Below are 25,184 nucleotides of genomic sequence, written 5' to 3'. Positions count from 1 at the left end.
CGTAAGCTTGATATATTTTCGCCGAATTTGACAAAAATACAATATTTATCATTTCCTTCACGTTTTCTCGCCCTTTGACTGTTTCACCCCAAGCTTTTTTTCCTTTTTTTTTCTTTTTAATTGAGAGACTTGCATACCTACGGTTCGGCAATCGCAGATCATATTTTTTTGTTACGTTTGATTGAAAATTATGGTATTCTTTAAATCTTTGGCTGACTGCAACGGATAATTTTAGCATCTTGTTTGTGATTATTTTGCTTAAAGGCATCTTAGCCTTGCTGCAGACAACGGATGAATCTATGTCCCTTTAGTAAACAAAAGTATTCAATTTAATTGCAAATATTCAGAGACTGGAGACATATTTGTGATGACATATGCTTTTTTATTTCTTTCATGTAAGAGACCATGTGTGTATGTGTGTGTATGCCATATCAGACATAGCAATACATAGAGCAGGTGGTGAGATATCAAGTGAAATAACATGCAATTTATTTGAATTAAAGATCAAGAGTACGTAGAAATGATAAACCTAAATTCAAATGATCCCAAACTAAATAAAACAATTTAGTTAAAAAAAAAAGCCACAAAATATTAATTTCATTACATTTGTGAAACCATACGTATAAAATGCTGGGACAAGTTCCAAAGTATATTGTGTGAAGAAGTGATAATGTAGATGGAGTGTGTGTTCACACACGCACACCCACACACGCCCGAAAACACGCACACGTACAGTATCTCCCTAATTGCAACATTCCACATAGTTTGCGGGCAACATTCCGGATTTTCCCGTGCGTTGCACTGTGCCGTACATCCAGCCCTCATCGATGGGCTGAGCGTTGACGATGACGTCACCATCCCGGAAGGAGACCTCGTCGTGGTCCTGCGCCGCATAGTCGTACAGGGCCCGGTAAACACGCTGCACGTGTACACAAAAAAAAAATCACGTTTAATACACACTTTAAAACTTGTGGTTGATTTGGCGCCATCTTGTGGCATCTTTGGGCCAGTGATACCCACCTTTGCTATCGCTGTGAAAAAAAATTGCCAACTAATGTCACTAGATGGCGACAAAGCACGACTTTTATTTAACTGCAGCTTTTTGCACTTCAATGTAGCTCATTGGTCTTCTTGAAAGCGAGGGGATAGTATGCGCTTCGTGTGGTGCAGTGAATCATGAACGCCAACAGAGGGCGCACTCACCATGGCGGATGAGTTCGGCGGCGAAGTGACGGATCTGACTGACGACATGCTGGTTTGATGCATGTAGCCGTGATACTGAGGCTGCGTCTGCATGTGCACCCCCTGGTGGTACGCTCCGGGAAGCACAGGGGCTGTGTGACACGCAAACACACACACACGGGTTAGTTAGTATCGGTTGCGACAACTAGTAACAACAAACAAATCTTTCACACTGAGCTATTCGCATAATTAAAAAGTGTCTACCCATTTTAATATTAACGGTGTTAATATCAAATTTCCTTCTTTCTAACCAATCGCGTGACAGCGTGATTAGACGCACACACTGGACAGGTACCCGGCGTGTCGCAGCTGCTGCTGCGCTCCCAGAGCTCAGAGGTCAGCGAGCTGTGAGACTGCCTAGACTGAGGCCGGCTCAGCCTGCGCTCAGCCCGCTCTGACGACAGGGGGCGCCACCCGGCATGGAAACACAGGAAGGGGGCGCAAAGGTCAACAATAATGGAGACAAATTGAAGGCTGCTGATGTTGCAAATTTTCTAATGTCAGGCATTGGGAGGGGTGTTGGGGGGTAGAAGTGGTTAGTGTAGTTGGCTTGAAGTTTCGGGGGTTCTGGGTTTGAATCCCAGTAAGGTTAGCATGCGTTATCCATGCTGAATTGTTTTTTTTTTCTTCAAACAACAAAATGTTTACATGTTAGATTCATTCAAAAGGAAAAAAAAAATACTGGGTGTGAGAATTATTCTAATATTTACTGGTGGCCAATACAGGGTGTAATCCACTTCTCATCTCAGTAACGGACTGGTTTTAGAAGACCACAGCACAAGTGAGGTTTTCCTTTGGTCGAGGGGGGGTGGGGGGTTAGTGCTGTCTACCAGACATCCTGCGGAGACTTCTGGACTGGACGTCATCCTCCAAAGGGTCAAAGTCAAAAATGGAGCCTGGATCTGTTCTCCACACCTTCAGGTCTTTAGAGATGATGGAAATAAAACTGAGCCTAAACCGTTGCCACTACTCAGTCTACACCAGGATGCCAAAGTGTGATTGTGTCGCTATTTAGCTAGATAAAGCTAGCAAGATAATTAGATTGCGCTAGATGGATAGAGCTAGCTTGATAACCTAGCTAAATAATTAGTGATAAAAAAAACGCTAGCTAGCTAGAGCTATTATAATATACAGTATGTTTTTTTGGTGAAGAATTAGGGCGCGCTAACCTACGATGATGCCACCCGGTCGTCTGTCCATGTCCATCATCTGGTTGGAACCCGGGTCAGTCATCATGTGATTAGCCCGCTGGTATCGCTCCATGCCGGGCTCATCCAGACCAGTCGTGTAACCCCGACCGCGGGCGCGTTCAAAATCCTCGTGGTACTTGGCCTGCGTGGCGGAACACAAATACACAAACATAATTGACATTCAATGTTAATGTCAAACGCAGTGCTGGACACACACACAAAAAACGTGAAATAAATAAAAATTACACACACAGATGGTGCATTTTGTCAGTGAGCGAATAAAAGAAGAACTTTTGTCCAAAAATCTTTATTGGTCACGCCCACAAGCTCTCTCTCTCACACGCAAACATGGTGACGTGTCCATGCGCGTGCGTCAGTTAGTACGTGTGTCACGTTCCAACACCCGGTGTCCAATTAGCCGGCGCCACAGGCGAGTTGGATCGACCGCTACCGTGGAAACCGAGTCCTGTGTTCTCCTGACCCGCCTGTACTCGGGGGTGTCCAGTTCGGTGCAACTGCGGCCTCGGACCTCCCGCAACCCGCGCTGGTACTTCACCTGCGCACACACGTATTATATCACGGACGTCAACGTGTGTGTGCGCGTACACGTGCTCACTGAGCTGATGTTCTCCTGGTTTCGTCGGACTCGTTTCATCTCGGGCGTCTCCATGACGGCGGTCCCGCAGCCCACCTCTTCTCTGTACTGCACCTGAATGCACCGCCAACTTTCAAGTATCACCTAAGAAAAAAAAAAGTTAAAAAAAAAGTGTGTGTGTGTGTGTGTGTATACATCACTGATCCTCTTGGCATTCTCTCTGGCCAGGACGATTTCAGGCGTCTCGGTGACAGAGGACATGAGACCTCTCATCAGCTTGGAGTCCCAGCAGTAGTGCATCTAGGGGGCGACAAATCCAAGCTATTTAATTTTGTCAAAATATCAAAAGTTGACGGCCTTCAGATGGTTAGAGAATGAGCGAGAAACCTTTTTTTTTTTTTTTGAAGGAAGGGACTCAAAAGCAAAAGTTACGAATGGAGGACGAGGGTTTGCGAGACCTGGGTGGGAACTCACCGAGCTGATGTTTCTCTGATTGGCTTTCACTCGCTCCATCTCAGGCGTGAGCGACGGGGCACTGTAGCGACCTCGCAGTCGCTCGGCATCATCTTTGTACTTCCTCTGGAATTAAAAATACATAACTAGATAGACAGAACACTAGTTAGCCAGCTAGATAGACAAAATTATCTAGATAGTTAGCTAGAGCTAACTAGATACATAGAAAGCTAACTATCTAGAAAGAGCTAACGAGATAGATCTAGCTCGCTAGCTAACTAGAGAGAGCGAGTAAGCTAGCTAGCTAGAGCTACCTCGACAGATTGCTAGCTAACAATATATATTGAAAGCGAGCTCAATAAAGCTAGCTAGCTAGAGCGCACTTTTAACTTTTAGGGTAACTAAAGCTTAGCTAGCTCGATAGAGGTCATGAAACGGTGCTAGCTGGATAGAGCTAACTGGCAAAATCAACTATATTATAAGCTATCTACTAAGCTAAATAGCGCTAACTGGGTACATGACTACATAACTAGAAAGCAAGCTGGCTAGAAAGAGCTAGCTAGAGAGAGCTAACTAGCTAGGTATCATTAGAAAGACAGCTGGCTAGATAGCGCTAGCAAACTAAAGCTAACATAATGAATTTCCGAACGATCGGAGTGAACCAATGGACCCTTGGGAAAAATTTCCGAAAATGCCGTAGATAGCTAGCAAGCTAGATAGCGCAAACAACCTGACTGTAGACATCTTTGAGGTAGGAAGCGTGCACAAGTTCTGGCGTGTCGGTGATGGTCCCGTACGAGTTCTCCCTGAGATGGTCCGTCTGTTTGTAGGATCTCTGTGACGCACACGTGGACAGCTTTACGTGAGTCAAAAGAGGACAGGCATAGACCTGGTGAGATCCGATTACCTGACTCTGGATTTCGGAAGCCCTCTTGGCCCGTCGGACCTCCAGGACATCGGCGCTGAGCCGCATCCCTTTGCCCAGCACTTCCGTGTGAAGGTCTTTGCGGTACTCCTTCTGGTTCAGGATCTGATTGGCTTGCTTGACCCTCAGGAGCTCGGGCGTGTCCTCCAGGCCCAGCCCGGATAAGCCCCGCCCCTTCACTTCAAGTTCCAGGTCCTTCCTGTACTCCTTCTACAGTGACGCCCGATAAACATTGTGATTCACGGCCATTGACGGCTAGAGACGTTAAAGATCCATTATTATTAGGCGAATCTGATTAAATAAAATGTGTGCAGTACCTCATTGAGCAGGTTGGTGGCCTGGCGAGCTGTCAGGTATTCTGGCGTTTGCTCAACCTCCACCAAAGCTTTCCCTTTTACGTGCTCTTCATAGTCACGCTTGTACTCTCTCTACAGAAAAACCCATACAGACTTCATTTCCTACAGTATATGTACTTCCTCTTTTCACTTTCTGTATTCCCTTTTATGGACTTCACTTCCTCCTTTTACTTCCTGTATTTCCTCCAAAAGACATCCGTTTCACGTCTTGTGCCGTGGAAGCAAACTTCAGTTCTCGTTCTTCCTCTTTTCGCTTCACACTTCCCGTATTCATTTCCTGCTTTTGTTTTTATGGACTATACTTGCTGGACTTCCCCGTTTCACTTCCTGTACTTCCGCTTTTCACTTCCTGTTCTCCTTTTTATGGCCTTCACTTTCTGTAGTTACTCTTCATTTCCTAACTTTATTTTTTTCACTTCCTGTATGCCCTTTTATGGACTTCACTTTTTACTTCCTGTACTTCCGCTTTTCATGTCTTGTATTCCTTTTTATGGACTACACTTCCTGGACTTCCTATTTTCACTTCCTGTACTACTCTTCACATCCTGTACTTTTTTTTTTCCCTTGTACATTCCCTTTTAAGGACCTCACCATGTATTCCCTCTTTTTAGTTCATGTACTTCCTCTTTTCACTTCCTGTCCTTTCTCTTTTCATGTCCTGTATTCCCTTTTATGGATGATTCCTCATGTATTCCTCTTTTCATTTCTTGCACTCTTTTTTAAAGGACTTAATTTAATGTCCTTCCTCTCTCATCAACTTCCTCCAAAAGAAACCCATTTCATTTTCTGTACCCCACTTCCTGTCCGCCCTCAATTAACTTCCTGTGCTTTCACTGTTTATTTCCTGTATTCCCTTTTAAGGAGTTTGCTTCCTGCATTCCCCTTTTCACTTCCGGTATTCCAATTTAAGGACTTAATTTTTCATTAACTCTCTCATTAACTTCCTCCAGAAGAAACTCACTTAATTTCCTGTATCCCATTTCCTGTCCCACCTCAATTTACTTCCTGTGCTTTCAAAGTTTTACTTCCTGTACTCCCTCAGTTACCTGGCTTTGCATCTTTTGCGCCTCCTTCTGCACTTTGTACATTTGCGTGTCGGCAAATTCCACACTCGTGCGACCTTTGCTCTTCTCGTACTCCTCGCGGTACTTCACCTGCAAGCAACACACACACATCAGTGTTGTGCGCGTACGTGATGTGTTTGTGCGTTTGCGAGACCTGACTGTGCAGCACAGCGTTCTCCTTGTGATGGCGCTGTTCAGCCGTGTCCAGAGCCAGGTGGTACTGAGCCTTGTTCTGCTCGTGGTTCCTCTTATACGCAATCTGACGCCGCACACACGCAAAGGCACACACTTATAGTGAATATGTAGTTGCGTTGAAGTGTTTTTGTGTACTTACATTACTCTGCAGTTTGCTGGCGTGCATCACATGCTCGAGGTGCAGGAGGTTGGGCAGGTCAGAAGAACCTTCGGGTTTTTGGTTCTGGTTGCTTTTATACTTGACCTGCTCCGAAAAAAGACATTCTGTGATGTTGTGAAGGATTTCAAACATGCTTATTTCAATGTGTGTGTGTTTTTTTTTCTTTCTGTGATGATGACAAATTGAATGCGAGCAGCTCAGAGCGACACAACAAGCTGTTATGTAACATATCGAGCTGGGGCGCCTCCCTGCTGTGTGTGTGTGTGTGTGTGTGTGGGCGGAGGATGGACCAAATGTGTGCGTTTATGTGTTACCCTCTTCAACTTTTCCAGCTTTTCATCCAACAAGCCTCCTCCTCCATTCCATTTGCTTGACAAACGTTGCCATGGTTACAGGGCTGCGCGTTCACAGTGTGTGTTATCTCACCTGACTGGCGAGCGCCGTGGCAGCTTGCGTGTGTTTGAAGGACACGCAATCCAGCGGGTTGTAGCGAGGTCTCCCATGCACCTGCTTGTAATTTACCTGGTGTTGAAATAGAGAAAATGTCAACATTTGGTGCATGAGTGTGAATGTGTGTAAAAGTGTGTTACCTGGCTGGCCAGTTTGGACACTTCCTTGGCGTGATTGATATCTGTGCGCTCCAGGAGGGATCCATCACTCACAACAAGTTGTTTGGCATCACTTTTGTAGGCAATCTGGGGTCACCACACATGTCCTCGGGGTTATGTAAAACACAGTCGCCGCACACATATTCTTGTTTTCGTGATTTATCAGGATATGTTATTGACAGTCCACATAACTCATAATACAAACATATAAGATAAAATAAATGGTTTTGAATTACTTATTGGCACTTGTCTATGACAAAAATATAACAAATGTGTAAATGCCTTTCCCGCGGTCCTAACAACAACAACAACTTGTGTGTTACAAGATAGTCCTTGAAACACACAAATACTTGTATTCATGACCTATGAGGACTTTGTGGGAGAAATAGGACAAATGGGTTCCTACAGGGTCCCAAAAATCTAAGCAGAAAAAATTAAAATCACACAATCTCACACGCGCACAGACACAGACTGACATGGCTGGCCAGTTTGGCTGCGTTGGTGGCGCTGACGATGTCGGCTCTGTCGGGCACGATGTTATAGCGATGAAGCTCTTCTTTCCCTTTCCGATAACTGACCTGAGACCAGCACAGATGATGTCAATAGCATGGCCTCACAAACTCAGAATATTGGGCTTTTACTGTGTGTTTCTGCTTACGTCGCTCTGCTTCTTGTTGACCTCCATGGCGTGTTCCACTTCCGGCAGCGTCTTCATGTTGGCGTAATCCGATTTCCCTTTCTCGTGATTATACTTCTCCTTGTAGAACTTCTATACGGGGTACCAATCAAACAGCGTTTCTGACACCAGGGTCCCGATCACATGCATGTGTGTGTGTTTAAAGCTCCGTTAGCATTAGCACATTAGCACTCACGTACGTCGCTCTGCGTCTTACTCAGCTCTTTGGCAAAAACCGTCTCGATGGTTTGAGGCATTTGAGCGTACAAACTGCAGGCGAATTCCTTCACGCACTCCTTTTTGTATAACTTCTGCAGAAAATACACATTTTCAACGGTAATTTAGTTAATAATGCCAAGTATAGCTTAGCATGTACCTGGCTGTGTAGCTGGCTCTGCTCTTTGGCGTGTTGTGTGTCTTTGGTGTGAGGCAGAAGCGAGTACAAACTCTTGACCATCTCCTTTTTACTGGCCTCCTTGTACTTACTCTGATTAAAAAAAAAAAAGAGCGCAACATGAACACAACATCATTACGGCACTGAAAAAACGTCCTCAAGTCACCTGGCTGAACATGTCCGTCATGTCCTTCACAAAGCGAGTGTCCAGAGTCTCGGGCAGTGACGAGAACAACGACGTGGACAGCTCGGCTTTGTCCTTCTGGTACTTGCTCTGAAAGCATCGTGAACACGCGAATACACAATCACTCACAAAAAAAAAGCATCCGAGCATATACACATTCATAACACACACGTACACACAAAGCACACATACACAGTCAAGAATAAACACACACAATCGCACAGATACACAAAACACACAATCACATGGATACAAATGTGCACACAAATACACAAGCACGCATCTACGCACACAATCAGAGATACACAAAAATCCATACAAAGTCACAGGCACAAATGTGTGTATGGACACACTGCACACATGAAGATACACAATCACAGATGCATAAAAAGACACACAGGCGCACAAACACATGCACAATAACACAACCACACATTAGTCACAGACAAATCATCACACAGCAAGCACCACACAAAAACAATCAAATAGACACAGATGTGCAAACAAATACACAAGCACACATTAAATATATGCACACAATATCATACAGATACACAATAACAAGTAGACACAGATGTGCACGCACACACTGTACACACGAAAACACACAATCACGGATACACTAAAACATGTACAAAAACATGCACAAAAACACACACACAAAAAATCACATGCACAATCACACAACCACATTGTCGCTTCCACAACCTTACCCGCCACACACACACACACACACGCACATTCACACAAAATATCTGAGAAGCAGCAAATATATATTAATGTATAAACAACATAACCCACAACACACACAAAAAACACACTGACACAAATGTACAGTAAATAAGTGTACTCATACTATTACACGGGTACACAAAAACACACAATCACATAGACATAATGTGCGCACACATGCACAAGCACACATGTATGCACATAATTACACACAGATACACAAAACACATACAACCACATAGACACAAATATTTGCACACACACATGAACACACACAATCACCGATACACAAAAACATACACAAAGCCATGCAAACACACTCACACACTGGCACACAATGACATGCAATCACACAACCACTCTTAGTCGCTTACACAACAAAACCCACCACACGCGCACAAACTTTTGGTGGCATTTGATTGGCTGTTGATGACATGACGGCTCACCCGGCTCAGAATGTTTGTCAAGCGCTTGACGAATTCCGTCTGATTGGTGTCGGCCATCTTGTGGAAGACGCTGCTGCTGCTTTCCTCTCGACCTCTCGCCTTGTATTTATTCTAACGCACAAAAGCGACATTGCGTTCCTCCTTTGTGCGGTTCCGCGCTTATCTCGCCGCGGGGCACGCTCGCCGTTTACTAGGGCGCTTCTTTAAGTGTAGTGTATTTGCGCGGGCACCTCGCTCAGGAGCTCCGTGACCTCTTTTGCAAACGCGGTCTCTTGGGTGCGGGGCAGCCGGGAGTACAGACTGGCGCCCCGTGTCTTCGCAGCGTCCGATTTGTAATGGACCTGGAGAGCAAGGTTTCGTTTTTGGACTCCGTGTTTATCGTCCGACCAGAAGCGACCCACCTGACTCTGTAGCCGCGCCGCTTCTTTGGCGCGCGTGGTCTGAATCGTCTGGGGCAAACGGTGGTAGAGGCTGACGGCCGTCTCCTTCCTGCCGGCCTCTTTGTATCTGATCTGCAGAGGAGATTAGCATTTAGCATGTTGCTAATAAATGTAGCTTTGAATTGAAAAAGGTTTATAAATGCCAAGTATGACGTCGAAGCACAATTTCTGTCTAAATGGAACTCCTTAACTCACTTCAAAACAGGTTCCCTGACACCCACAACGTGGGGCCAAAGCACTATTTTTGTCTAAATGACAAACAACATTGTTGTTTGACATCCAAATACCACAAGCTGGCTCCAAAGCACAACATCTGTCTAAATGAATTCCCTCAGTCAGCGTCAACATCGTTTATTGATCCCAAGAAAACAAGATGGAGCGAAGCACTATTTTTGTCTAAACTAACCTACTCAACATTGTTGTTTGACATCAAAATACCACAAGATGATGCCAAAGCACAGCATCTGTCTAAATGAAACTCCTCAATCAGCATCAACATAGTTTATCGATACCATGATGATAGGGACAAAAGCACTATTCTTGTCTAAATCAAACTACATTGTTACTTGACAATCAAATGCCACAAGATAACACCAAAGCCCTATATCTATCGAAATGAAACTCCTCAATCTATGTCAACATAGTTTATTGATAGAAGACAGCCAGATTTTTGTCGAAACGAAACTCCTCAACTCACGTCAACAAATGCTCCCTGACACAATATCACAAGATGGAACCAAAGCACTATTTTTGTCTGAATGAATCTCCTCCACTCGCTTCAACAATATTGTTTCACATCAAAACACCACAAGATGATACCAGAGCACTATTTCTGTCTAGTTCCTTGTTATAGTGCCTTGACGCCAAGATGGTGGCGAAGCAGGTGAATTTTATAGTGTGGTCTTCCTCACCTGACTGTGCAGCTGGGAGAGCGCCTTGGCCAATCGCGTCTCGGTCGTGTCCGGGAGTTGACAGTAGGCGCTGTGAGCGAGACTCTTGATGCTCTCCTGCTTGTACTTAAACTACAAATACAACAGCTTGACAATGAAACTCCAAAACATAAAGATTAGTTCGAGTTGAACATAAAGACAAGAATGTCAACAAATTATAAATGATCTGACCTTGCTGAGCAGCTGGGACATCCTGGCGGCGAGCTGCGTCTCGGCCGTCTGCGGCAAATGGGCGTACAGGCTTGATGACATCACTTCCTTGCCACTCTGCTTGTACTTGTTCTGACAAAAAAAAAAAAAAAAACTGCTGAAATTGATATTGTAAAGAAAATTTAACTCATTCTATGCCAGGGACGTATTTTCACGTTTTTTAAGAGTGCGGACATTCAATCCTAGAGACCAAAGTAACAATTTAATACCTTAGTATGTGGAAATGAATGTCATTAAGTATAGATTTAATACCTACGTATCTGGGATTTAATGTCCGGACTCTTAAAAAAAAAACGTGAAAATACGTCCCTGGCACTGAATGAGTTAAGAATAAATGCAATGATTGTAGGACAAATGCGACAGTATTTTCTTTTAGCCTGCTTATGGCATTTCCCATTCTATGATAGCATTAAGCTAGTGGAAAAAATGATATATTTTGGTTGACCATGTTGCTACATTTAATCATGGATGACTTCCATGCTGTCTGCCTGTGTCCATTTTGTGTTTGTGCGTGCTTACTTGACTCAGCAGCTGGGAAATTTCTTTTGCATGAAGCATCTCGGCCGTCTCGGCTAGCTGATGGTACAGAGGGCTGCTAGCCTCCTTCTTTCCTGCCTCTTTGTATTTCAACTGAAAGCGCACGCAAGCAGAACATCAATTATAAGGCTGGATGATACAGCCTACATTTAAAAAAAAAAAGCACTATTTCTTATATTAAAAAGTGTATTTTCCACCATCAAATTCCATAGGAATAAAAATGACAAAAAGGGAGATTTGAGTGTTCAAACACGGTGCCTGAAGGTCACATGACATCGTTTCATGAGACGAGGAATCCCGCTGCACTGATAAAGCAACCAGAACACGCCAGATTTATCTGACTCTGAACACATACCAGTGGTGGGAAGTAACCAAAGATAAACACATCCGTAACTGAGTATTTTTTTTTAAACTGTAAATGACAACACGACATAAAAAAAAGAGTAAAAACAAACAGAAAACTAATTGACATTTAGTTTTTGATTGCCACTAAATCCAGGTTCAGGGTGGGGGGGAAGCGGCAGTAAAACAGGCCAAAAATACACGTCAGGAAGTAATGCTTGTTAATTCAATTTTACTCACTAAATTTATCCAAAACAGAACAAGCTTTACAGCATTTCAAATCATCACCTGGCTATGGGTGTCCGCCATGTCCTTGACGAAGCGCGTGTCCAAAGTTTCGGGCAGGACGGAGAACAACGAGTTGGACAGTTCTTCTTTGTCCTTCTGGTATTTGCTCTGCAAACACACGGCAGCATCAACAAGCGAATCGTGGCTTCAGTTTGCATGTGGATTTGGCGGTGCATTTAGGCTCCTAACCCGGCTCTGTAACTCTGACATCTGTTTGGCGAATTGCGTCTCCGAGGTCTCTGGAAGGAGCGAGTATAAGTTTTTACTCATTTCTTTCTTTCCGTCTTCTTTGTACTTCACCTGAAGTATACAAGCAGAGCGAAGGTAATTTCATATATTATTTATTCCCGTGAGAGGAGCGGTTCATTTTTCTTTTCAAATTAAGAGCAAATGAATTGGAGCATGAGGCAATTTATTGCTAAAATTTTGAGTGCGTGAGTGCTCACCTCACTGTACAAACTTGTCAGCTGTTTTGCTGCCTCTGTGTGTGGGGTTTGAGGCATTTGGTGATAGAAGGTCTTACTGGCGTCCTGCTTGTAGGACACCTAAACAGAGACAGCACAAGTACTTGAATCAGTTCCGGACTGGGTTTCTGGTTTTCGTTGAGTCGGGCCAGACCTGACTCTGCAGATGTGACACGTCCAGGGCGTGGCGAGTCTCCAGAGTGTCAGGCAGCTTGGAGTAAAGACAGTCGGACGCTTGTCTCCGTCCCGCTTCCTTGTACTGGTTCTGAAATCCACCAATTAAGGCCAATGAAATGGTTCTCACACAACTGGAATTTCAAGTGTGTCAGCCACTTCCGGGCGACACTAATATAACCGCGGCTCTCCGTGACACTACAGCCAAAGGGATGGGAACGGGAAGGGACAACAGTATTGTCACTGTATAAGGTTTAATAATAATAATAACTATTTAAGTAAATATGTGTACTGCAGTAACATTTGTCCATTGTGACTTCTTGAAAAATAAAGGATTACTCTACTGTCCTAGAAGAAAATTGGAAGATTCGGTTCTGTCTGTGTAGATACAAAGATCCAATACCTGGCTTTGGACCTCTGAAAGGCTTTTGGCAAAGCGGATGTCGTTGGTCTCAGGAAGTTGGGAGTAGAAGCTGACGTTTTGCGCCTTTTTGCCGCTCTCTTTGTATTTGTTCTGAATGCACAAAAACACTTAGGATTTTTCAAAATGGAAGTCATCAATATTATTGGTACCTCGCTCTGGATCAGCGCCAGCTCGCGGGCCAACTGCGTTTCTCGGGTGTCGGGAAGCTGAGAATAAAGCGGCGATGTCATCTGCTTCTTGCCCTCGGCTTTGTACTCGTTCTGTGGAGTGGAAAAAATCGGAAAAATGTGAAGGACGAATCCCGTGAGAAATCCGGAAGGATTAAAAAAACGTAAGACCGACTTGACTTTGCAGCGCGTTGGTTTCTTTGGCGTGTTTGGTGTCCAGGGTTTCGGGGAGTTTCGCGTACAAAGACGATGCCGCCTGCTGCTTGGCCTCTTGCTTGTACTTGGCCTGATACACACACGCAAACACACGTCTTATCAAACCGGCTTCCCATTGGATGATATTTTCAGCTTCTCTGATTTGATCTTCTGGTGTCTGCGTCTTACTTGGAGTGTTGCAACTAACAGTGAGGTTAACGATCGATTATTTTGGCAATTAATCAATGAATCCAATTTTCAAAAACATCTTTTAAATTTCATCCCTTGTTTTAGTTTATTTTAATTGACATGCAGAAAATGCACTAATATGTTTTGTTTGGTCAGAAAATCGGCAAACATTTTCCGATTCCGCACATTGCAAAACTAAAGGGACTAAAGGAATCTGAGAATATTTCAAGAGGTTGAAACTCTGAGCAATTGGACAATTTCAAGTCTCTGAATGATTGAGAATCAAAAATGTTCATCGATTAATTTGGTGGTCGATTAATCGTGGATTAACTGTTGCATCTCTGCAAATGACAAAAACGATTTGTTTAGACTTACTTTGGCATAAGTAAGGCTGCAACTACCATTTATTTCTTGAATTGATTATGTCGATTAATTGGATTTGGAAAAAAATGTCCAATTTCCTGCCCTTTATCAAAATGGAGCACTTTCTTTTTTCAATTTGACAATGTAAAAATAATTTTTTAATAATTTGATTGGCTGCTTGGTCTGTAATTTCAGGCTTCTGTATTTCCAGGCGAGATTTTAAAATTCTGCACATTTGGACAATTTTAGACGATTAATCGATGACAAAATAATTGGTCATCAATTAGTTGTCGATTAATCATTAGTTACGTACTTATTTTCAGAAATGACTTGAATTTGACTGTATACACTGTCTCAACTTGTTTGGACTTGTTTTGGTGTACGATTGTATGACTGTACAACTTGACCTTTGACCCTAACAAAAATTTGATTCTAGAGTTTGAATTCCAGCCAGCTCCGATTCCATTCCAGACGGCGCTCACCCGGCTGTGTGTGTCGGCCATGTCTTTAGCAAACTGAATGTCCGGCGTTTGTGGCATCAGGGAATACAATGAGATGGACATGTCCTCTTTGTCTCGCTTGTAGTTGGCCTGCAAAGCGAGCAAACGTCAAAAAGAGGAAGAACATCTGCGAGAAGATGGAAGACAATAAAGACGGCACTGACATCACTCTGGATCTCCGATACATGTTTAGCGAATTGCGTCTCGGGCGTCTCCGGGAGGAGATGGTAGAGGGATGAGGACGGATCCTTGTTGCACTCCTTGTATTTCACCTGCGTGGATCAAACAAAGAAAATAAAGGAGTCGTATACATTTGTCTTGTTTTAAAGTCAGCAAGTATGAGGTCACCTGACTCTGAAGCTCTGTGAGCTCTTTCGCCCGCTGAGTGTGAAGCGTTTGAGGCAGGCAGGAGAACAGCGAGGACGACATCTCCTTCTGGGCGTCCTCCTTGTACTTCACCTGCATGGACGAGAATTTTAGGCCACGGTGTAGCACTCGCTTACAATAACAAACGTATGGAACGGCTCTGACCTCACTCTGTAGCTCTGTGACGCTTTTGGCAAACTCAGTCTCGGCCGTTTGTGCCAACTGAGAGTAGAAGCTCTGAGATAGGCTTCTCTTTCCGTCCTCTTTGTATTTAATCTGAAAGAAAAAACAGGAGTGTTCGCAACTTTAGGCTTGACTGATTCATGCACACAGGGATTGTTTATCGAGCTTATCAAATGTGTAGCACTTGTTCGGTTTCATAAATACTAGGATTTGATAAGATGGAACTGCAGGAGCCCCAAAGTTGAACCTTGTGGAACACCATACAACTGTGAACTAAGGGGGATCAAAAAGTTATGTCTTCCAAACAGGCGCTAAACCGCAACTTCCATCTTTTGAGTGACCGCTTATTTTCATTACATCTATGCTGCGTACACGTGTCAATTTCTACATGTATTCTTCATGGAATTGTGAGAAACTTGAGACGTGTTTTGAAGGCACCTCGCTCTGCAAGTCAGTCATGTCTCTGCTGAAGATGGTTTGGCAGGTGTCAGGTAAGGTGGCGTAGAGGCAGCTGGGCATTTCCTTCTTGCCGCTCTCCTTATACTTGACCTTCCAACCAACAACGCAACTTTTCCGCTTCATGCTGCGTGAAAACGTGGGCCACCAAAGCGAAAGTTACCTCACTGAGGAGCTCTGCGGCGTCTCTGGCACGCTGCATCTCCAAAGTGACGGGCAGGGACGAGTACAGAGAGCTGTGAAGCTCCTGCTCACTTGCCGACTTGTACTTGCTCTGAAACGTTGAGAAGATGTTCCAATTTGGAATCAAGTCAGCGGAACTATGTCGAAGTGGATAAAGGAGCTTCATTTTGATAAGGTAGTGCTTTGCTGCCATCTTGTGGCATTTTGACCCCAAGAAACATTGGCCAAGTGAATTCAGGAGATTCATTGCTAAAGTGGTGTTTTGTATGAACGGCCCTGAAGTGTAAATGAGAAAAATCTAACAAAAAATTCAATCATAAGCAAAAAAAAAATCATTAGAAAAGAAGACAAAAGATAATCAATTCCAAAACAGCAATACTATTACAAAAGACCATATATCTATGACGTGATGACACGATGTCCTGTTTAACGTGCTTGGGATCACATCTTGCCGTCGAGATACCACGTAGAAGTGAGTTGAGGAGTTTAGAGTCAACAAAATGCCCATAAATGTCAAACGTGGTGGCACCTGGCTCTGCATTTGAGACATGTTCTTGGCTAGTTGAGTCTCCAAAGTTTCCGGGAGCTGATGGTACAAAGTGCTCTGCATCTGCTGCTGCACGCCTACTTTATACTTGACCTGCGACACACAAAAAAAGAGAAAAAAAAAAACCTGAATCACCCACACTTACCGCTTCCAAGTTTAGTTGCCATAGCAACTACAGTTATGACCCATTTGAGGGAATTCCCAAGTCAATATTCTGACAGGAAAGACTCCAAAGTGCTTCAAGTTGCTAGCTTGACGGTGCAAGTACCTGACTCTGCAGGTCTGAGATCTCTTTGGCGTGTTGCGTGTGCATGGTTTCGGGCATCAGCGAGTACAAGTTGAGGTTCATCTCCTTCCTGCCGTCTTCTTGGTACTTCACCTGCCCGACCCAAAGGATTTCTCCTCGTTAGGAGATCCGCTCAGGGGATGTCTCTTGTCAGAGGAGCTAACCTGACTCTGAAGTTCCATGACGTCTTTAGCGTGTGCCGTCTGAAGCGTTTCGGGCAGGAGATGGAACAAAGTAGACTTGAGATCTTTTTTCTGAGCTTCTGTGTAGTTCCGCTGAGGTAGAGAAAAAAAAACAGTGGAAGATGTGAAGCAGGACTGGATGCGGATGGAAGAGCTTCAACGCAATCAGAAGGGAGTGGCTTTACTTCACTCTGTAGGGCAGACGCTTCTTTAGCGTGTTGCGTCTCCAATGTAGTGGGCAGGGTGGAGTAAAGTGATTTGGACGTGTCTTTCTGTCCTTGCTTGTATTTCACCTGCCGGGACAAATCAATATGATGATTAGAGCCAACTGCAATCAAACAAGCATCTCGCAAGGTTCCGCCGATACAACACGCAGCTGGGTTCAAAATCATCAAATTATGGGACGTAAAAGGAACAATCCAATATTTTGGTCGTTTTGACCCCACTTTCTGGATGTTTAGAAGAAAAATGGTCATTGTGTACAAAACAACCTCAAAAATCGTCTCGTTTTGTTTGAAGCAATCCAATAAGTATTTGTCAATCTTTTTTTTATATACTTCAATTTCTTTCAATTTCTTCTTACTTCTTTATTTCTTTAAAATTATTTGTCATTGTTTTGGGAGGAAATGTTATGTATCAAAAGCACTAGTAGTATCGCTACTTGGTATCGGTGACAAATCAGGAGTTGAGAACTCATACTGGTATCTGTTTAAAAACAATGTTTTAACGAACATCCTTAAAAGACAATAAACAGAAAAACCATAAAACAGCAAAAGAGCAGGGGTTCCAAAATTGAACCTTGTGGAACACCATACAAAAGCGAAACCAAGGCGAACAAAATGTTCGCTCTTACATTTTTAATCAAGAAAAATAGAAATGTAAAAAAAAACAGCGACCCATCAGTAATCTTAAATAGAGATGAATCCACAAGTATCTCGAAGAAATCTTGGACTTTTCGCACCTCACTTTGCAGGTGGCAAACGTTTTTGGCAAACTGCGTCTCGGCCGTGTCGGCCAGTCGGGAGTAGAGACTGTGCGAGAGCTGCTTCCTGCCGCTCTCTTTGTACTTCCTCTGCGACAAACACAAATACAAAATCTCATACGATTCGATGGAAGCGTTTTTAACGAGAGCCTTTCCAAAAATGTCCCGGCACCTCGCTGAGGACGTCCTTCATGTCTTTGGCCAGCTTCATTTCGGACGTGTCGCTCAGGGTGGAAAAAAGACTGCGGGACATCTCCTTCTTGCCGTCTTCTTTGTATTTATTCTGAGCCATACGCACAAAAACACGTGTCAGAGGCGATGTTCACGAGCGGCCCATATCCGTGCGCGTACCTCGCTAAGCAGCTGTGCGGCGTCTTTCGCGTGTCGGGTTTCTAACGTTTCGGGTAGTGTGGAATAGAGACATTTGTTCACCTCCTTCTTGCCGTCTTCTTTGTACTTCACCTGTAGGCGGCAAAATAGTCAAGATCCCTTCTTCTTTTACCTTAGTTAATAAAAATAAATAAACTAAAACTAATACTGAAAAAAAATGGCTTTGGCTTCTATTCTTCTTTATTCTTCTGGTCAAATATGTTTTTGTAAGGAAAGGAGCTGCCACCCTTGACTAATGCTTAGCTAATATAAACCAATTGAGCACTGTAGTGATAACTGCGACCATTGGATGGCAGTGTTTCACACTAATAACACAGCTATTACCTACACCAATTCTAACTGAAGAATGGAAGTCAAGCTTTCATATGCCACCCATATTTACAAACACAAAGCACACATTCTGTTGGCCTTGAAAGTTGAGTGAAAATGCTAAAAATACTCGCTTAGAGCTTTCCTTTTCCCAAAGAATTAAAAAAAAATCGTCTGAATGAAATATTAGGTAGTTGTAATGACAAATCCCGAATCCCAGTACCTGGCTCTGCAGCTGTGAGGCTTCTTTGGCAAATAAGGTGTCGGCGGTTTCAGCCATGCGATGGTACAAAGCGTTCTGATTCTTCTGCTGGGCTCCTTCCTTGTACTTGACCTGCGGGCCGAGCGCCGCCAGCATGAGTACGGCTCGCTAGCATCGCGCTGGGGTGAAAAATGTGACAACCTGACTCTGCAGCTCTGAGAGTTCTTTGGCGTGCTGCGTGTGCAACGTTTCAGGCATCAGCGAGTACAAGTTGACGCTCATTTCCTTCCTGCCGTCCTCTTTGTACTTGACCTGTGGGATTCAGACAAGGTGAGGCAAGCTATATTTTTTTTAACTCGTTCGCTACCGTTCACGGGTATACACGTTTTTTTTTTTTTACCTCGCTGGCAAGCTCGGAAGCATCCTTGGCGTGGAGCGTCTCCAGAGTATGCGGCAGAAGCGAGTACAAGGACGAGCCGCCGTTCTTCTGGCCCGCTTCTTTGTAGCGGCGCTGGTGACGAGCGGACGTTCAAAAGTGTGGATCAAACATGCAGAAAGTCGGAGCATCTCACCTGACTCTGCAACTCAGCGACGTTCTTCGCAAACTGGGTCTGCATGGTATGCGGCAATTGAGAGTATGACGTGTGACTCAGGCTTTTCTTGCCGTCCTCCTGGTACTTGAGCTGATTGGGGACAAAGACGCTGTGATGGATTGTGTCGAGAGTTCAGGATCACAGTTGGTAAGCAAAACGAACCACGGACAAAAAGTGAAACAGAAACATCTGCAAACAAAGTGAACTATAGAAACAAATAACCGGAGCTGAAACTAAAACAAAAACTGGAACAGGAACGTCCAGCTCAATAGATGGTCGCGGTTTCGGGTACCTGACTGTGCAGCTCGGTCATCTCCCTGGCAAACTGGATCTCCTTGGTGTCGGTGAGCTGAGAGTAGAGAGAAGACGGCGCTCCTTTCACCAGAACCTTCGGACGATAGTTCACCTGAGAGAGAAGCAAAACGGTGAGAAGATCCCACGTCGGCTCCTGATGAATATGAACGTGGAGATGGACTACATCACTCTGCAGGTGGGACATCTCCAAAGCGTGTTGGATCTCAGGCGTGTCGGCAAGTTGGGAGTAGAGTGAGATGGAAGCCTTTCTCTTCCCGTCCTCCTTGTACTTTTTCTACAAGACGAGGACCATGTCAAGGTCTCGCTGGATGGAAGATTGATGTTGGTGGAAGGAAAAACCCCGGTACCTCACTCTGAAACTCATGGACGCTCTTGGCCAGATGCATCTCGCTGGTCTCGGGAAGCTGAGAGTACAAGGTGCTGCTCAGTTCCTTCTTCACTTCCTCCTTGTACTTGTTCTGACGAGGACACGGAAGGACACCGTCGCGAATCATCCAACATCCATCCATCCGTCATCAAAAATTACCTGGCTCAGTAGGTCACTAAGTTCTTTGACAAAGTGAGTGTCGTTGGTCTCTGGCATGAGAGAGTAGAGTGAGGACGATGTCTTCATGTTTTCTTTGTATTTGACCTAAGACAAAAAGAGTGACAAAGGTTCTGGTCTAAGGTCCTGCTTTGGTTTGACCCTCTGGTGTGACTACCTCGCTCTGCAGCTGGCTCACTTCCCTTGCTCGTTGTATCTGCGGTGTGTCCGGAAGAAGCGAGTAGAGGGACAAAGACGCCTCCTTCTTGCCCTCCTGCTTGTATTTGGACTGAGCAAGAAGACGCAGGGGACATGAGGGACAAGTTCCGTGGCGGTCCTCACTCCGAGTAAACTTTTAGTCTTCTCACCTCGGACACAACGGCGCTGATATTTTTGGCGTGAATGAGTTCTGCCGCAGGAACGAAGAGACTTTGACCCTTCATCTTCTCAAAATCCTCCTTGTACTTCACCTAGAACAAGACAAAATATTGAAAGAGCCATATTAAAGCAAAAAACAAAAAGAAATCCGTCTGGAGATGAAAAAAAAAGAAAGCCTTTCGATAATGAAGGCAACACATGCCTGCGATAAGTGAAAAACATGAGGTAGACGGGCACTCCTACAAGACACGAATGAGGGCAGGAGTAGATACAACTCCAGGGCGCATATATATATGACTAATTGATGATATTTACCTAAAGTAATCGATTACTTCAGTACTTTAGTGCCTAAATTCATTGTTAATTTAGTACCGAACTACCTCAAGTACTTGATTATCTTAATACTCAATTAGCCGATCACAACATACAGGATATTTCTATTGCGCATTAGGACATTTTTTATTGTGAATGAATGTGTTTGCAACGTGGGAGGAAGTTAACCACTTTCCATCGCGCTGCCCTCACATCATCATCATCATCATCATCATCACCACCACCACCACCACCCTCAGGCTTTGCATGTTATTTCCTTCTCTCAGCGGCTCGGCTTTGCAAAGCCAGGCGTCGCCACGGCAACGGCAAAGCTCCGATCGGCGGAGCGGGCGTAATCCCGCAAGTTGAGAACTTTGGGTCGAACGCGGAAGCTTTTGAAGCGACCCGGCGGCTCCCAGCGGCGGCTCCCAGCGGCGGCTCCCAGCGGCGGCTCCCAGCGGCGGCTCCCAGCGGCGGCTCCCAGCGGCGGCTCCCAGCGGCGGCTCCCAGCGCCGTTAAATTTAGAAAGCGCTCGCCTCCTGGCGGCGCCGTGAATCACCGGCGAGTCTGAGCGGCGTTGGGCAGATTTGAGCGAGCGGAGAGGATTTGATGAGTCACACAGGACGCGGCGCCCTCCCACGTATCAGCCAAAGATTCAGTCTTGTACGGCGTGATGCCAAGCTTTCCCTTGGACGCTTTTGGTGGACTCACGCGGGACCTTTTGAGGGACGGTTGCCAGGGGCGACGCTGGCTTCAGTTAACGCAATGCCACCTGCTTTTGAATGTGTTTTATTCGGGTTGTCGAGCGTCTCGCCACCTTCGAATTTTCACGACTGTTTATTTCAGGGATGGGAAAATGTTTGTTTGACGCATTTGATTTCTGAAAGGGACAGATGGGACACTTCATTTTTAGATGACGCTTGGAAAGGCAGATATTTATGTTTAATTTCATTAATCATGAATCGTTTTTCTAATTTCCATGTGTCTAAATCTCCATATAAAATGAATAAAGAATAATATTCATTTATTTTTCTAATTTAAAGGTAAGACAAAATAAAAATCATCTTTTTAAAAAAATATTATTTCGTTTATTTTATCGATGGATTTTATGGACAATTGTTTGTGTTATAAGTGTGGCTTGAATAATAAAATGTAAAAAATCACATCGTTATTGGGGTATTTATAATAAGTAAATAAATGTAAAATAAAACATTTAATAAAAAAATATATACTGTACGTACAGTACTTTGCCCACCCTTGCTGCTGTCTACCATTGAGGCCATTCCTTATCCGCTGTCATTCAAACATGAGTGGAAGAAGCTCACCTCACTGGCCAGCAGGCTGCATCTCCTGTTGAACGCCGGATCAGGAAGAACCGGGTGGGAACCACTTGAAGCCTGGAAACACACGCAAACGCAAATGTCTGCTACTAAGAGTCAAGCTACGAAGCTTAAGCTAGCAAGTTTACCAGTTTAGCTGATTTTACTATCTGGTGTATTGCTGAAGCTAGTTAGCATAGGAAGCTAATTACGATGTCTATTTGTCCTTCACACCCATTCATTCATCACAAATCAGATGTCATTTATCTTCTCACCTTTGGTTCCTCGGATCTTTTTGCTCCTCCATGTTCCTCATCTCCATCCGCTTCCTCTCCATCTTCACCGGCCTCCTCTTCTTCTCTTTCCGTTTCAACTTGAATGTTCTCGCTTGTCCGTTCCGTCGTGTCAAGGTGAGACTCGAAGGAGGTCACGGTCTCTTGGAAAGTTTCTTCTTTGGTCTCCACCGTCATTGCTTGTTCTGTTTCGAAGAACAGCTCGGGAGCAGACGCGGTTTCCTCTTTCTCCATGGTGGGTGCGTCTAGAGAACAAAAGCAAAGGTTTTTCAGCAGGAACGAACTTGAGCTTGGGCTGCCGTCGGGTCTGTGAGTGCAGTTGGTTCCAGACTCTTGGCGGTCCAGACTTGTGACGGGCCGTCGTTCATCAAGTACGCCTTATCGCGTAAGGCCACATTTAGCTCCCCACTTGAGCTTATCAGCACTTACTGGAATGAATGAATATTTATTTCAATTGGCCGTAACTCGCCCTTCACTCGACCTAATATATATAAATAGGTACCTGGGATTGAATGTCTGGACTCCCAAAAACGTAAAATTACATCTTTGGGATTGAATGGGTTCAAGACAAACACAAATGAGAGCGCGTGTAAACAAAGCGAGTGGCCATATGTACACCACTGTGCGTCGCCGCCGTCGACTGCCAAAACCGCAGGAAGTGGCGGCAGGAAGCGGCGGCAGGTATTCTCGCGCCAATATGGAGTGTCAGATGGCAGCTGAGGTAAAGGCCACGACCGTGTGGATCACTGATCACACTCTCACCAGGGGATGACTGTATGATTCATGATTTCCTACTCCCTGATTTCTATTTGGGTATTTTTAATGGACTATAGTTGAATCAAGATCTTGAACGATTAATCGAAAAATCTCTGCTCACACCATAAGAATTGACATACAGAGAACAATGTAGTTGACTGGGGTGGAAACGATTAATCAAAGACTCCCTAAACACTATAGAGTTGGACTACATACTTGAATCTAGTGATGAAACGATCAATCGAAAATAATCCTTGCTAATTCCATTGGGATTTACAAACAGTGAACAATGTAGTTGACTAGGGCAGAAATGATATTGAATCGATATGAATAGATATTTCCTAAACAATATCGAGATAGTGGACTATAGAGTTGAACAGACTGATAAAACGATTAATTGAAAAGTCCCTGCTCACTCCATAGGGATTTACATACAGGGAACACTTGACAAGGGCAGAAATGATTAATTGAATAATGCCTAAACTTTATCTAGATAGTGAACTATATGGATGATTCTAGTGATGAAATCATTAATCGAAAAAATTTAAGTTCAGTGAACAATATAGCTGACTAGGGCGGAAACGATTAATCCAATACTCCCTAAACACTATTGAGATAGTGGACTATAGAGTTGAATCTTGTGATGGAACGAATAATCGAAAAATCCTTTACATGCAGTGAACAATACAGTTGACTGGGGCGGAAACGATTAATCGAATACTCCCTAAACACTATTGAGATAGTGGACTATAGAGTTGAATCTTGTGATGAAAGGAATAATCGAAAAATCCTTTACTGAACAATACAGTTGACTGGGGCGGAAACGATTAATCGAATATTCCCCAAACACTGTAGAGATAATGGACTATATTGAATCTAGTAATGAAACAATCAAAAAAATCCCCGCTAACTCATTGGGATTTACATACAGCGGACAATATAGATGACTAGGGCAGAAACGATTAATCGACACACTATCAAGATAATGTATAGCTGAATCTGGGGATGGATTAGACCCTGAATCACTAAATTGAGATTTTTAGATATTGAATCATATACAGTCGTTATTACTACGGCTGAAACGATTAATCGAAAAGTTAAAGTTTCTCTATAGAGATTTTTAAGTACTGTAGTAGATTAGAACTGAAACGGGGATTTTTTTTTTTTTTTTACTGTGGGTAATCTAACTGTAGGTCTAGCTTTCACGCTTCCTCGCAGGCTTGAGATATTCAGGAATTAATGATTTATTTGGCCGATTATTACGCAACGGCAGAACATCAAGAGCGCCTGACGCTTTTCATCTGCACAAGTGTAAACGGCGCTTACGTAACATCGGAGCGACACCGCTCTCTGCCCTCCTCCTCATCCTCATCCTACCTCCTCATCCTCCCACGCCGATTCCTCCTCGTTCTCCTTCCCGAGCCGCGTGCGGCGAGTTCGGAGTTCTCAACCGAGCTTGTCGGTCCAAATGAGGAGAGAAGGAGAAAACGACATGAAGGCTTTGCTTTTAATGTCTCCAGATGGCCTCCATTCATTTTTAAACATGTACAGATTGACCGTTTTCAAATTAATTATGATGATTTAACTAATGTTTACTTGACTGTGGTAAATGATTAATACAGCCAAAAAAATGGAACACATTTGAACATATCCGTTTGTTTTTATTGTATTATTTATATTTACTGAAACTATCAAATAATACATAAATATTTGTAATAAAATTTTAAAAATTAAACGTAAATTTAAAATTGTGCAGAATGTAACAAATAATACATTGACTTTGATGAAAAATACGTAATAACATAAAAAAAAAATCAATAAATTATTTTATCTGACCAAAACTGCCCCAAAAAATCAATGCAAAAAACACAACAGGATTTTTTTAAAGACGTAATTTATATTAATTACCATTACATGATGACGGATGAATAAAAAACCGATTAACAAAAAAATTAGAATTTACTCACCTTAAGATGATGTCACGGCCTCCATCTTATCTTCAGAGAATGTGTGTGTGTGTGTGTGTATGCTCACTGACAAAACTGCACCACATCCATTCATCCCTTTCACATCACATCTACAGAACGTAAATGCTATGTATAGTCGATAAAAATATTGTATATACTGTGGATTAAAAAATAGGAAA

At 43.7% G+C, this 25,184-nt stretch overlaps 1 protein-coding gene across 5 annotated transcripts; it reads right to left on the bottom strand.

The window, feature by feature from the left end:
* Positions 1-361: 361 nt before the first annotated feature.
* Positions 362-25,184, bottom strand: LOC148408104 (uncharacterized). 5 transcript variants are annotated; one of them, XM_088401754.1, is made up of 61 exons: positions 24,416-25,184; positions 22,265-22,527; positions 21,996-22,067; positions 20,349-20,450; positions 20,159-20,269; positions 19,984-20,088; positions 19,805-19,915; positions 19,621-19,731; positions 19,435-19,548; positions 19,122-19,232; positions 18,950-19,060; positions 18,751-18,861; positions 18,571-18,681; positions 18,000-18,110; positions 17,821-17,931; positions 17,628-17,738; positions 16,852-16,959; positions 16,649-16,759; positions 16,467-16,577; positions 16,181-16,291; positions 15,632-15,742; positions 15,451-15,561; positions 14,995-15,105; positions 14,812-14,922; positions 14,628-14,735; positions 14,446-14,553; positions 13,392-13,502; positions 13,199-13,309; positions 13,029-13,139; positions 12,606-12,716; positions 12,434-12,532; positions 12,177-12,287; positions 11,988-12,095; positions 11,340-11,450; positions 10,782-10,892; positions 10,572-10,682; positions 9,622-9,732; positions 9,451-9,561; positions 9,221-9,331; positions 8,025-8,132; positions 7,841-7,951; positions 7,665-7,775; positions 7,447-7,557; positions 7,265-7,366; positions 6,771-6,875; positions 6,607-6,702; positions 6,160-6,264; positions 5,980-6,084; positions 5,808-5,915; positions 4,723-4,833; positions 4,388-4,615; positions 4,211-4,315; positions 3,502-3,606; positions 3,223-3,327; positions 3,049-3,141; positions 2,884-2,988; positions 2,412-2,574; positions 2,073-2,165; positions 1,538-1,636; positions 1,204-1,334; positions 362-919 (listed from the first exon to the last, which is right to left on the bottom strand). In XM_088401754.1, the coding sequence occupies exons 2-61, from the start codon at positions 22,514-22,516 to the stop codon at positions 743-745; spliced, it is 6,861 nt and encodes a 2,286-aa protein (XP_088257880.1). In that variant the 5' UTR covers positions 22,517-22,527; positions 24,416-25,184; the 3' UTR covers positions 362-742. The 5 variants fall into 5 exon arrangements, with proteins under 5 accessions (XP_088257880.1, XP_088257876.1, XP_088257877.1 ...); XM_088401750.1 differs by lacking the exons at positions 1,538-1,636; positions 2,073-2,165 and having other exon boundaries at positions 24,416-24,574; XM_088401751.1 differs by lacking the exons at positions 362-919; positions 1,204-1,334; positions 1,538-1,636; positions 2,073-2,165 and having other exon boundaries at positions 2,415-2,574; positions 2,817-2,988.

This window comes from Hippichthys cyanospilos, chromosome 19 (assembly GCF_059441005.1).
Source record: "Hippichthys cyanospilos isolate Australia breed blue-spotted pipefish chromosome 19, RoL_Hcya_1.0, whole genome shotgun sequence".
Lineage (NCBI taxonomy): Eukaryota > Metazoa > Chordata > Actinopteri > Syngnathiformes > Syngnathidae > Hippichthys > Hippichthys cyanospilos.
This window is presented reverse-complemented; position numbering and strand designations above follow the sequence as displayed.